The sequence below is a fragment of the Tyto alba genome, unplaced genomic scaffold (assembly GCF_018691265.1).
Source record: "Tyto alba isolate M040663 unplaced genomic scaffold, T.alba_DEE_v4.0 Super-Scaffold_8, whole genome shotgun sequence".
Lineage (NCBI taxonomy): Eukaryota > Metazoa > Chordata > Aves > Strigiformes > Tytonidae > Tyto > Tyto alba.
In genome coordinates this window covers 19,230,572-19,241,904 of record NW_024881329.1, presented here as the reverse complement: position 1 = coordinate 19,241,904, position 11,333 = coordinate 19,230,572, and the positions used below count along the sequence as shown (strand labels likewise).

General features: G+C 65.7%; 2 protein-coding genes across 3 annotated transcripts; one reads left to right on the top strand and one right to left on the bottom strand.

Moving 5' to 3' along the window:
• The first annotated feature begins 573 nt into the window (after positions 1–573).
• VWCE (von Willebrand factor C and EGF domains) lies at positions 574–6,991 on the top strand. 2 transcript variants are annotated; one of them, XM_042785416.1, is made up of 20 exons: positions 574–742; positions 1,266–1,360; positions 1,459–1,548; positions 1,774–1,902; positions 2,008–2,124; positions 2,202–2,318; positions 2,534–2,662; positions 2,766–3,067; positions 3,146–3,239; positions 3,327–3,409; positions 3,591–3,678; positions 3,779–3,864; positions 4,008–4,125; positions 4,606–4,691; positions 4,886–4,982; positions 5,165–5,247; positions 5,436–5,526; positions 5,628–5,710; positions 5,813–5,903; positions 6,037–6,991. In XM_042785416.1, the coding sequence occupies exons 1-20, from the start codon at positions 633–635 to the stop codon at positions 6,423–6,425; spliced, it is 2,478 nt and encodes an 825-aa protein (XP_042641350.1). In that variant the 5' UTR covers positions 574–632; the 3' UTR covers positions 6,426–6,991. The 2 variants fall into 2 exon arrangements, with proteins under 2 accessions (XP_042641350.1, XP_042641348.1); XM_042785414.1 differs by having other exon boundaries at positions 2,742–3,067.
• Positions 6,992–8,011: 1,020 nt separating this feature from the next.
• LOC104368804 (pepsin A) lies at positions 8,012–10,965 on the bottom strand. Its single transcript, XM_042785456.1, has 9 exons — positions 10,876–10,965; positions 10,451–10,598; positions 9,647–9,764; positions 9,303–9,421; positions 9,013–9,212; positions 8,715–8,831; positions 8,473–8,611; positions 8,232–8,324; positions 8,012–8,161 (listed from the first exon to the last, which is right to left on the bottom strand). Exons 1-9 carry the CDS (start codon positions 10,929–10,931, stop codon positions 8,012–8,014), a joined length of 1,140 nt encoding a protein of 379 aa, XP_042641390.1. The 5' UTR covers positions 10,932–10,965.
• Between the last annotated feature and the right edge of the window lie 368 nt (positions 10,966–11,333).

The window sequence follows — 11,333 nt, the reverse complement described above, 5'->3', positions numbered from 1 at the left end:
GGTTTGGCTGTGTGTGGGGGTTGACCCCGTGCCTCGGGTGCCCCCCAGCATCCTGTGGCCCCTCTCCCTGCCGGGTGCACCCCATTATCCCCGCTCCACTTTGGCCCCTTTATCTGCTGTGTTGCTCCTCTTTGGTGGGTCCCTGTGCAGGGCTGGGAAGGCGGCCCAGTGCCGCCAGGAGGAGGAGGAGGAGGAGGGGTGGGGAGAGGCCATGCCGGAGCTTTGCCAGATGTGGGAAAGGAGAGAAAGGGGGGACGCTTTCGCTGCTGCTTCCCACCGTCTTGGGGATCCCCCTCCCTCACCCCATCCTCAAGCCACAGGGATGGAGCCGCTCGCTTCGGCCAAGCGAACCAGCCTTGGGGTTGGGTGAAGGGGAGGGGGTTGAGCATCCCCAGCCCAGCGCGTTCCCCCCAACCCGGGGTGGGTGGAGAGCCGGGTGCCGAGGGTTTTCCCCCCGCAGCGCTCCCCGCTCTCGCCTCCCTCCACCCCCCGCATTGTTCCCGGCCCGGCGGGCGGGAGGAGGAGCAGGGCCAAGGGCCAGCATGCGGTAGGCGCCCGTGCCGCCGAGGCAGGCAGGAAGGCAGGCAGGAAGGCAAGCGCTGGGAGCGTGCCGCCGGCCCGACGCGCCTGTCATGTTGGTCTTGCTGCTCTTCCAACTCGCCTGGGTGTCCCTGTTCCTCCCGAGCGGCCAGGGCAGGGTGTACCCCGGGAGGAAGAAGCCGGCCAGCTTTGCTGTGGAGAGGTAGCCGGGTTCCCCGCTCTTTATTTTTATTTCCCCCCCTCCCCTTCTCCCTCTCGCAGCTACACCTAAGGACGGCAGCGTGCCACGCCGAGAGCTCCGGCCATCCGCCCCCTCAACTGCCTTCAGGGCTCTGGCTGTGCGCCCCAACCGGAGGGGCTGGCACCCCACGCGTCCCTCCCTCTGCCCCGGGCTGGCTGGGACCAGGGGAGCATGACCCTTGTGGGGGCAGGGGGGGGGTGTCCTCCTCCCCACATCCTGCTTTGGGGGGACATTTCTCCCCTGTTTCGCGTGTTGGGGTGTTGGGGCATGGTCCGCTTCCTCTGTTCCACCTTATTTTGGGGTTGCACTGCACCCTAGTTCACCCCGTGGCTGCCTCCCTCTGGAGCCACGCCGTGCTCTGCTGCAGCCGTGGGTCCCTGTGTGTCCTCACATTCCCGGGGTGCAGAGGGGTCCCCCGGGGACCTTTGCTCTTCCCTGGGGGGCTCGGGGCAGGGTGGCCTTCAGCCTCTCCTCCCCGCCGCAGGCGCCGCGTGGGGCCCCACGTTTGCTTTTCAGGCTTCGGCAGCGGATGTTGCCCCGGGTGGATGCTGTCCCCAGGCAGTGGGCAGTGCACCCTGCGTGAGTACGGGTTTTGAGGGGAGCGTGGGGTGGGTGTAGGGGGGGGGGGGTGTGTCCCTGCCTTCATCCTGACGACCGCCTGTCCCCGCTCCCCGCAGCGCTTTGCTCTTTTGGCTGTGGCAGCGGCTTGTGCGTCGCTCCCAACCTCTGCTCGTGCCCGGATGGAGAGCAGGGCATCACCTGCCCAGGTACCACCCGCTCCCCGGCATGCCAAAAACAGGTCGTTCCTTGTCACCTCTCCCCGCAGCATCCCCCAGCACAGTCCCCAGCCCTGGCAGGGGTAGGGGTGCTCCTGAGGCGGGGTGCAGTCCCTAGGGGGGGGATCCGGGGAGCGGGTGCCACAGCGCAGGGCTGGAGTGGGAGGGGGGGTGGGCGCTGGGGTGGCATCGGTGCCCTGTGGATCCGTGTTTTAGAGCTGCCAGGGACGTGCGGGGAGTATGGCTGCGACCTCTCCTGTAACCACGGCGGGTGCCAGGAGGTGGCCCGCGTCTGTCCCCTCGGCTTCTCCATGGTGGAGACGGCCAACGGCGTCCGCTGCACCGGTGAGCCAGGATGGGGATGTTCCCGGCGGGATGATTTGGGGGAGGGGGGGTGGGGGGTGGGGGGCACTTCCGTCACCTCCAGCGCCTCCCCGCTCGCCCCCCCAGACATCGACGAGTGCCTGAGCGCTGCCTGCGAGGGTCTCTGCGTCAACACCGAGGGCGGCTTCGTCTGCGAGTGCGGCCCCGGCATGCAGCTCTCCGCCGACCGCCACAGCTGCCAGGGTGCGTGCTTGGGGGGGCAAGTGGGGGGCAAGCGGGGGCTGCTGACCCCCCAGCCTCTTCCCCCCACCCCCCCTCAGATACGGACGAGTGCCTGGCCACGCCGTGCCAGCACCGCTGCAAGAACAGCATCGGCAGCTACCGCTGCTCCTGCCGACCCGGCTACCACCTCCACGGGAACCGGCACTCCTGTGTGGGTGAGCACCACGCGCTGGCCCCCCTCTTCCCTCTCCGTGCCACGAACCCCAGGGGATGGAGGTGGCCACTGAACCCATGCCGACACTTTCTCCTCATCTTCGTGTGGGCCATACTGGGAGGGGACAGCTCGGTGCACTGGGCTCCCCTCCTTGAGCCATTTCCCGGGGTGCCAGCACCTCCTGCCCGGGCACTGCCAAGTCCCCGTGTCCCTTAGATGTCAACGAATGCCGGCGGCTGGGAGAGCGCCGAACCTGCCAGCACTCCTGCCACAACACACCGGGCAGCTACCTCTGCTCCTGCCGCCCCGGGTACCGGCTCAGCGGCGACAGAGTCTCCTGTGAAGGTACCCGGCTCCTTCTCCGGGCCCGGGAACGGAGCAGGATGCTCCCATGGGATGCTCCCAGCTCCCTGCCCACCCCAAGCACTGTCTGTTCCTTCCTTTTTAGGCTACCCCAAATCCATCCTGGCCCCATCGCCCATCCTACAGTCCTTGCAGCATCCGCCCACCCTCGTCCTGCTCCCCCCTGGCTCTGGGGGACCCCTTGTGCTCCCCAGGGGCTCCCCCTCACCCCACCTCCCTGCCTCAGCTCCTGGTACCCAATTCCCTCCCTCCTCTCCTGCCCTGGCCACGGAGCCATCCCCACATGGTACCTCCACCCCACCGGCCCCTCGCTGTTGGTACCGGGGGGCCTCCCGGGAGCCTGGCGCTCGCTGGACGGAGCCGGGGTGCCGGAGCTGTACCTGCCAGGTTAGCACCCTATCCTCCCCACACCTCGCCCCGCTGCACCCCCCCGACATTGGGCTGAGCCTGCGTGTGCCCTCACAGGGGGGACGGGTGCTCTGCGAGGCCGTGAGCTGCCCCATAACCTGCTCCCACCCACTGCCCGCCCCGGCTGGGGGCTGCTGCCCCAGCTGTGCAGGTGAGGCCTGAACCCCCACCCCAACAGCCCCACGGCCTCGGGGTGACCCCCCCCCCCACCCCCCACATTAACCCACCTGCCTTACAGGCTGCTTGCATGAGGGGGTGGCCCGGGCTGAGGGTGACGTTTTCTCCCCATCTGATGGGAACTGCACTGTCTGCGTCTGCCTGGTGAGCCCACGTCGGCCCAGGGCGGGATGGGGGTGGGAGCATCCCGCCCCTACATCTCCCCTCATCCCCCCCTCAGCCTGGGGATTGCCTCCAGGATGCCCTGGCATCGTTCTCCCCGGGGTGAGGAAGGGGTGCGTTGCCCCTTGGCTGCCCCTTGACAACCCCACATTCTCCTCTGTAGGCTGGTAACATCTCCTGCATCTCCCCGGAGTGCCCCCCGGGCTCCTGCCCCAGCCTCTCACCAGTCGACTGCTGCTCCTGCCAACCAGGTGGGACCCCCAGCCCCTGGGAATGGGGGGTTTGGGGTAGGGGGGCTCAGCAGGAGCCATGCTTCGCTCCCCGACCCCCCCTTGCCTCTCTCCTCCCCAGCAAAGTGCAGTTTTCGGGGTCACACGTACGCACACGGCGCCCGGTTCAGCCTGGAAGGGGACGATTGCACCATCTGCGTCTGCCGGGTAGGTCCCAGGGGGGCAGGTCCCCAGGGATGTTCCAGAGCTTCCCTGCACCATCCTGCTGGGGGGTAGGGGGGGGTCCAGCCTTTGCTTGGGGTTGGGTCCCGCTGCGGGGGTCAGCAGGTGACACGTCCCCGTGTCCCCAGGGTGGCGAGGTGGAGTGCTCCTTCACCCCGTGCCCTGTGCTGGATTGCCCACTGCACCAGCGGCAACTGGGCCCCGGGCAGTGCTGCTTCACTTGCCGGGACCCCCCAGCCCCCGCCGGTGAGCCCGCACTGGGGGGCAGCAGGGGACAGGCAGGGCAGGGTGTGGGGGGACAGCTGGGGACAGGGAGAGGGGGAAGCGGTGGGCAGCTGAGGGACAGGACAGGGGCAGTGGGATGTGGGGGATATTTGGGGGTAGAGAGGGTGGGGTGTGGGGGGACACTTGGGGATGGGGAGGGTGGGATGGGGGGGGACACTCAGGGATGGGGAGGGTGGGATGTAGGGAGACACTTGGGGATGGGGAGGGTGGGAGGTTGGGAATACCAGGACACAGGGAGGGTTGGATGTGGGGGACCTGGGGATAGGGAGGGCAGGTGAAAGGGGGGTGCACGGGGACTGGCAGGGGGGCTGCACTGCCATGGGGTTTGGAGGTGGGGAGTGGGTGCAGGACGCGAACTGCACACGGGTCCAGCGGTGCATCAGGAGGGCGATGGGCTGGGGGTGTCCCTGTCCCCCTGTGTGTGTGTGTCCCCCTCCCCAGGTTGCTTTGTGGACGACAACGGGGTGGAGTTTCCCATAGGACAGATCTGGTCTCCGGGCGATCCCTGTGAGTTATGCATCTGCCAGGTGAATGAGAACCTGCTCTGCTTCACTCCTCCTCCCTGCCCCTGCCCTGGCGCACGGCTCCTGGTCCCCTCCTTCCCTCGGGATGCCAGGCTGCTCGTGGGCCGTGGTCCCCGCCAGCTCCCCCAGCTTTATGGGCTTTAAACCCTGCGGTTTTGGGCAGCCCGAGGTCTCGGTCAAGTGCTTCTCCCCCGCAGGCAGACGGCTCGGTGAGCTGCAAGAGGACGGATTGCGTGGAGACCTGTCCCTACCCCATCCGCATCCCCGGGCAGTGCTGCCCCGACTGCTCGGCAGGTGATGGAGTTGGGGGGGGTGCTTGTCGGAGGGGTGCTGGCCCCTCTGCATCCCCCCCTCTGCATCCCCCCCCTTGCAGTCCTGGACAGGGCCAGAGCCAGCAAGCCTGGGCTTAAGCAGAGAGGTCTCCCGGGGGTCCCCAAGCTGCTTGGGGACCACAAATGCCCCTCTCCTCCCCGCAGGCTGCACCTACATGGGAAGGATCTTCTACAACAACGAGACCTTCCCCTCCATCCTGGACCCCTGTCTCAGCTGCATATGTCTGGTGAGGGCTACACCAGGGTCCACGAGACGGTTGTTTTTGGATCCTGCCCCATGGGCTGAGCCCCAGTTTTTTCCTCCATTGCAGGAAAAAGCTGCTGGGCGTTTCTGGCCTGCCCCTTTTTTTTTCCCCCAGCCCACCCTGGCGGGCTTTAACGCCCGGCCCTCGCGCGTCTCTCCTGTCTCTCGCAGCTGGGCTCGGTGGCCTGTTCGCCTGTGGACTGTGCCATCTTCTGCACCTACCCTTTCCACCCCGAGGGCGAGTGCTGCCCCGTCTGTAACGGTACGAGCCATGAAAGGGGTGAGGGGAAGGGGGAAATCAGGGAGTGTCCCCCCCCCCGTGAGTCCCCCACCATGCGCTGAGTGCTGCCTCGCTCCCCGCAGACTGCAACTACCAGGGTAGGAAGGTGGGGAATGGCCAGACCTTCACCCCCGAGGGACAGCCCTGCACCCGTTGTACCTGCCAGGTGAGCTGGGTGCCCCTGGGGTGCCCGTGCCGGTAGCAGAGGGGACCGGGAAGGGGATAACGGGGGGCTTGCTCACCCCCCAACTTGTCCCCTCGGTGCCAGCTCGGGGAGGTGAGCTGTGAGAAGAGGCTGTGTCCCCGCTCCTGCGCAGAGCTCGCCGCGCTGCCCGCTGCCTGCTGCCCCCCCTGCCAAGGTAATGGGGATGCCCGGGCTCCGGAACGCTGGTGGGACATGGCTGGGACAGTTGGGTGCCCCTCCGCCTCCTCGTTCAGGCTGGGGTGTCCCAGGGGAGAGGTGGGTGCTAACCAAGAGCATCTCTCCATTAGCTGCAGATGTCCAGCTCCCGCTGCAGAGCAGTGACCTGTCCTTGTCCCCATCCCACCAGGACTCACCCACCGTCCCCCACAGCCCCCCAGCATCAACCCGGACCCCCCGCCACCGCCTGGCCCAGCTCCTGCTCCCCACCACAGCCCCTCTCGGCCCCTCTCCGGGGAGTACAGGGGGTGGGGAGCCCCCTCCAACCACGCTGAGCCCTCCCGGGCACCCACCGACAGCCACTTTGCCCTCAGAAACCTGCTCTGAGGCCGCAGCCCCCCCAGCTCCCACAGGCACCCCCAGCTTGAGCCCCGAGCCTCAGGGACCCACCGGGGACACGGACCCCTCGCCCGTGTCACCGGCCAGCGCGGAGAGCCCCGGGGGACATGCAGCTCCCTAAGGGCTCAGATGCCATGCGTGCCTGGCAGGGGCTGAGCAAGAGGAGGATGAAGAAGGGGATGAAGGAGGAGAGGAAGAGGAGGAAAGAGGGGGTTTACAGGACCAGCAGGCCTGGCCCACCAGGCCCCCGGGGTGGTGGGTGGCTGGGGAGGGGGGTGCTAAGCAGGCCAGGGTGGGCAACAGCATCCCCACTCCCACGGGTGCGTCCCCGCTCCCACGGGTGCAAACCCACTCCCACGGGTGCACGGGCACCATCCGTCTCTCGGGCAGAGGCTGCATGGTCCCCATCTGCCCTGGGGTTCTGGGGTCCCCCAGCCCCTCACTGCCCCACTGAGGCAAGACTATGGGGCAGGATCAAACCCCACCACCCCCTCCTCTGCCTTGCACGTCCCCGGCTCTCTGGGTGCAAGGATGTGGGGCTGGGAGATGCTCCTGGCCAGGCTTGGGGGTCCCCAAGCCAGGCCCCCCAGTTGCAGCACATACCCCTCCCCAGGGTGGGTGCTGCAACTGGGGTGGGGAGGGGATGAGTTGCCCTCCCTGCCACCAATAAAGTCACCCTGGTATTTATACCCTGTCCCCCTCCTTCTGCTTGCACCCGCCAGCACACTGAACCCAGCCATGGGGCTTTCCCTCAGGGGGGCGGTTTGGGGTGTGTGGCCCCCCCAAGATGATGAGGGCAGTGCCGGAGGTGTTCAGCCCCTCTGTCCTGAGTGGGGTTTGGGGACAAGAGGGACGTGTCCTACTTCAGTGGCAGAACCATGGTTGGGGATTTCATCGCTGGGGCCTCTGCAGGCTGGTGCTGAGGGAGCGGAGCTGAGCTGGGGAATGAGGGGATTTTGAGGGGGGGGCTGGCACCAGATTTGGGGTGCTCCTGGTTGAGACTTGACAGGGGTCTGGCCTGAGCCAAGGGCCAGAGCCTGGGAAACGCTTGCAAGGTGCTGAGCGTGGTGCTGGCCCCGCAAAAGGGCTCTACCCCGGGAGATGGTGAAAATACAGAGCCCCGGCTCTCGGCAGCGTCACGGGGGCTTATTCAGGCCACATCCAGCGAGGAGAGATGGTGCTTAGAGGCACAAAGCACACCCCCCAGCATCAGTTTGGGGCCCCAGCATCCCAAAAGTGGCCATCGGGTGCTGGCAGGGGCAGAGCCGCAGCCGTGCTCCCATCCTGGTCCCCCATGCCACCGCCACAGCCAGCTCACGGCGTGCCTCATGGGGATGGAAAGGAGTGGGTTTTGGGGGTCCATGGGGTTGGGGGGAGACATGATGGAGCACCAGGCACCCCAATAAAGCCTGCTCAGGTGCTCTTTGTGGCTGTGGGCACCTCCAGGCATTGGGAAAGGGGTTTAGGGAGGACCAAGGGCATCATCAGTGTGAAGACAGCGGGAATGGCAGCGCCGGCATCACCGAGCCAGCCTTTCCCTGAGAGATGCGACACGGGGGAGCTTTTCCACCGTTTTATTGTGCTCGGTGGCCATGGCAGGAGGGGGACGGCAGCGTTGGGCAAGGGTCAACCACGCCAGTCACCAAGGTGGGGACGCTGGGGCAGCGAGCCGGGCCGCCTGTCCCTGTCCCCAGCACGAAGGCACGCTCAGGGCAGTGGGGACAGCCCCACCATGTTGTTGGCCCTGTTGAAGATCACGTAGTACTCGCGGATGAAGACGTCCCCCAGGATCCAGAGCTCGCCTGACTCGGTGGGGATGTTCATGCCTTGGAAGCCGAGGATGCAGTACCCGTTGCTCTGCAGCCAAAAACATGGTTACCCGCTGCCAGACACCCCCTCCCAATCCCCTCCCCAGTGGGATGCTCACCTCCACCACGTAGGCACTGGGTGGCACGGGGAAGGCTTGGCCGTTGATGTAGAAGACAATGTCAGGCAGGCTGCTGACAGCCTCACAGCTGATCTGGGGCAGGGGGGGGACACAGCAAGTCGGGGTCAGCGGTCACCTCAGGAGGGACCCCATGCCCCCAGGAGCAGCCCTGGGGTCCAGCAGGTCACCCTGCAGAACCCCAAAGGTCCCCAAAGTCCTGAGCATTCCCCTGAGGCCTCACCTCGCCGTTGGAGCTGGCACCAAGGGTGGAGAGGATGGGGCCGAGGGCTCTGTTGGGCATGGCCAACAGTGAGGTGCCCGTGTCCACGATGGCCTGGCAGCCGAGGGAGCAGGCGACGGCCTCCTCACCGATGGAGACGCTGGGGAGAGAGAGGGGCAGGGGATGAAGGGCTGCGACCCCCCCAAAAACCCCAGCTGGAGGGCGAGGTCAGCCAGCGAGGCTGGGGGCTGCGCCAGGACTACCTGTCCATGGTGATCTGCCAGTAGGTTTCGGCGGAGAGGGGGATCCAGGTGATGCCATTGGTGGTGTAGAAGGGGTCAATGGCGCCAAAGAGGACAAAGCTGCCACTCTGCCCATTCCTGCAAGGGGGGAGCAGTCAGGTTGGGGGTGCCACCCTCTTCTGCCAGTGCCGATTCTGGCAACGGTGAGCCATGTCCCTCCAGGAGCCATGGGGTGTCACGGTGCCAAGAGCCAGCCCCGGTGGGAGGCAAACGGGTGAAAATCCTCAGCGAGGGCTGGGTGGCTCCAGCCAGGGCTTACTTGCTCAAGTAGACAGAGAAGAGGTCCTGGGCCACGAGTCCTTCCTTCATCATGTTGTCGAAGACAGGGGTGGCTCCGGAGGAGGCGATGCTTGGGAAAGCCAGCCCCAAGATGCCATCGAAGGGGACGTAGTAGAAGAAATCACCAGGCTCAGTCTCAGCCAGCCCAAAGATCTGGTTGAGGACCTCGATGTCCGCAACCTGGTCGGGGAGACGGGGAGAAGGAGAAGGGTTTGGTTTGGTGCCCTGGTGTCCCCACTCCCGTGGGGTAGGGGGAGGCCGGTGCCTTACGGTGACGGTGTCGTAGCCCAGGATGCCGGTCATGCTGCCGGTGCCGTAGGCGATTTCGAGGCTATCGTTGGTGCTGATGAAGGTGGAGGACTCCGCTGGGTTGAAGCGGTTGTGGTTCGCTGTGGGTACGGGAGGGAGAGAGTCATGGCCCGGCCTGCCCTCAGGGACCACGAGTGCCTCCCCCCATCGCCCAACGTCCCGTGGGAGAGACAAGGCAGAGCCATCCTCGGCTCCCAGTCCCCCCAGGGCTCCCAGAGCCAAGCAGGGCAGGGGGCTGGCCAAGCCTGGGGCTTCCCCTGCCTTCACCCCTCGTCCAGTGGCCACGGGGGCTGCTGGACACTTACTGCAAGCCGGGCTGGAGCAGTACACGGAGGGAACCCACAGGTTGGAGGAGCCGGTGTCAAAGACAACTGTGAATTCCTGGGCTGGGGAACCGATGGAGATGGTGCCGAAGTACTCATTCTGTCAAAGAGGGATGGGTAAGGGGCTAGGGAAACGGGTGAGGGGCTAGTGGGATGGGTGAGAGGCTGGTGGGAAGAGTTGCTGGGTTAAGGGAATGGTTAAGGGGCTAGTGGGATGGGTGAGGGGCTGGTGGGAAGAGTTAAGGGGTAAAGGGAATGGCTAAGGGGTTAGAGGGATGGGTAAGGGGCTAGTGGGATGTGTAAGGGGTTAAGGGATTGGGTAAGGGGCTAGTAGGATGGGTAAGAGGTTAGGAAAATGGGTGAATGGCTAGCAGGAAGAGTTAACAGGTTAAGGAAATGGCTAAGGGGTTAGAGGGATGGGTAAGGGGCTAGTGGGAAGGGTGAGGGGCTAGTGGGATGTGTAAGGGGTTAAGGGACTGGGTAAGGGGCTAGTAAGATGGGTAAGAGGTTAGGAAAATGGGTGAGGGGCTAGTGGGAAGAGTTAATGGGTTAAGGGAATGGGTAAGGGGTTAGAGGGATGGGTAAGGGGTTGGCAGAATGGGTAAGGGGCTAGTGGGATGAGTGAGGGGCGAGGGGACAGGAGTTAAAAGGGTTAGAGGGACAGGGAAGGAACTAGTGGCATGGGTAAAGGGCTAGCAGGGTGGGTAAGAGGTTAGTAGGTCGGGGAAGGGACTAGGGGGATGGGTGAGGGGCCAGGGGTCCCCTGGGCTGCCCCGCCATGCTCACATCCAGGTAGTTCTGCAGGGGCTCGGTGGAGGCGCGGGTGGCGAAATACTTGGTGGCCGGGTTGTAGGGGTGCTGCTTCAGGTAGTGCTCCAGCAAGCCGTGCTCCTGCAGGGACTGCCGCAGGGACTTCCCCCTCCGCAGAGGGGCCCTGGGGGGGCGGGGGGGGCAGAGGAGGGGGGACCCGATCTGTCAGTGGGAGCCAGGAGTGTTTTGGGGGGGGCTGCGGGTACCCCTGCCTCGCACTCGCCCCGTGCCACGTCCCACAGTCCCTCATGTGGGACCGCGGGGACTCACACATGTGGGACATGGCAATGGCTTAGCTGGGGGCGGGGGGGGGGGGGCCTGCAGGTTGCCCTCCCCCATCCCCATCCCCTGCTGGGAGCTGGGCAGCCTCCCCGCTTGCTTGTGGGGACCCCAGTGCTCACCTGAAGACACGGCACTGGGCCACGGCCACCAAGACGAGGAGCAGGAGCAGCTTCATGGTGCCTGCTAACAGACACCGGGGCCGAGGCAAAGAGAAACACCGAGTGTGCTGCCAGCCCCAGCCCGGCTCCTTATATCCCAGCCACGTTTGTTTGGCCAGCGTCCCCGATAACAAAGGCAAATGGCTCCGGGGGAAGTTATCACAACGTCCTTAAGGGAGACGGGGCAGGGGGGGGGCAATGTCAAACTGAGGACTCTCCATCTTCACCGGGGTCAAACACCGGGGCCGGGGCACGAGGATGCTTGCGGCAGGCTGGGGCAGGGAGAGAAGCACCTTCCAGTTACTCTGTGACCCGAGAAGGGTGGCACTGGGAGACGTGGGGGGCTGGTGAGGGGGACTTGGGGCTGGCTGTGGCCATTTTTGGGTATTTCCCCCCACCCTCCATCTGCCCACCCATGC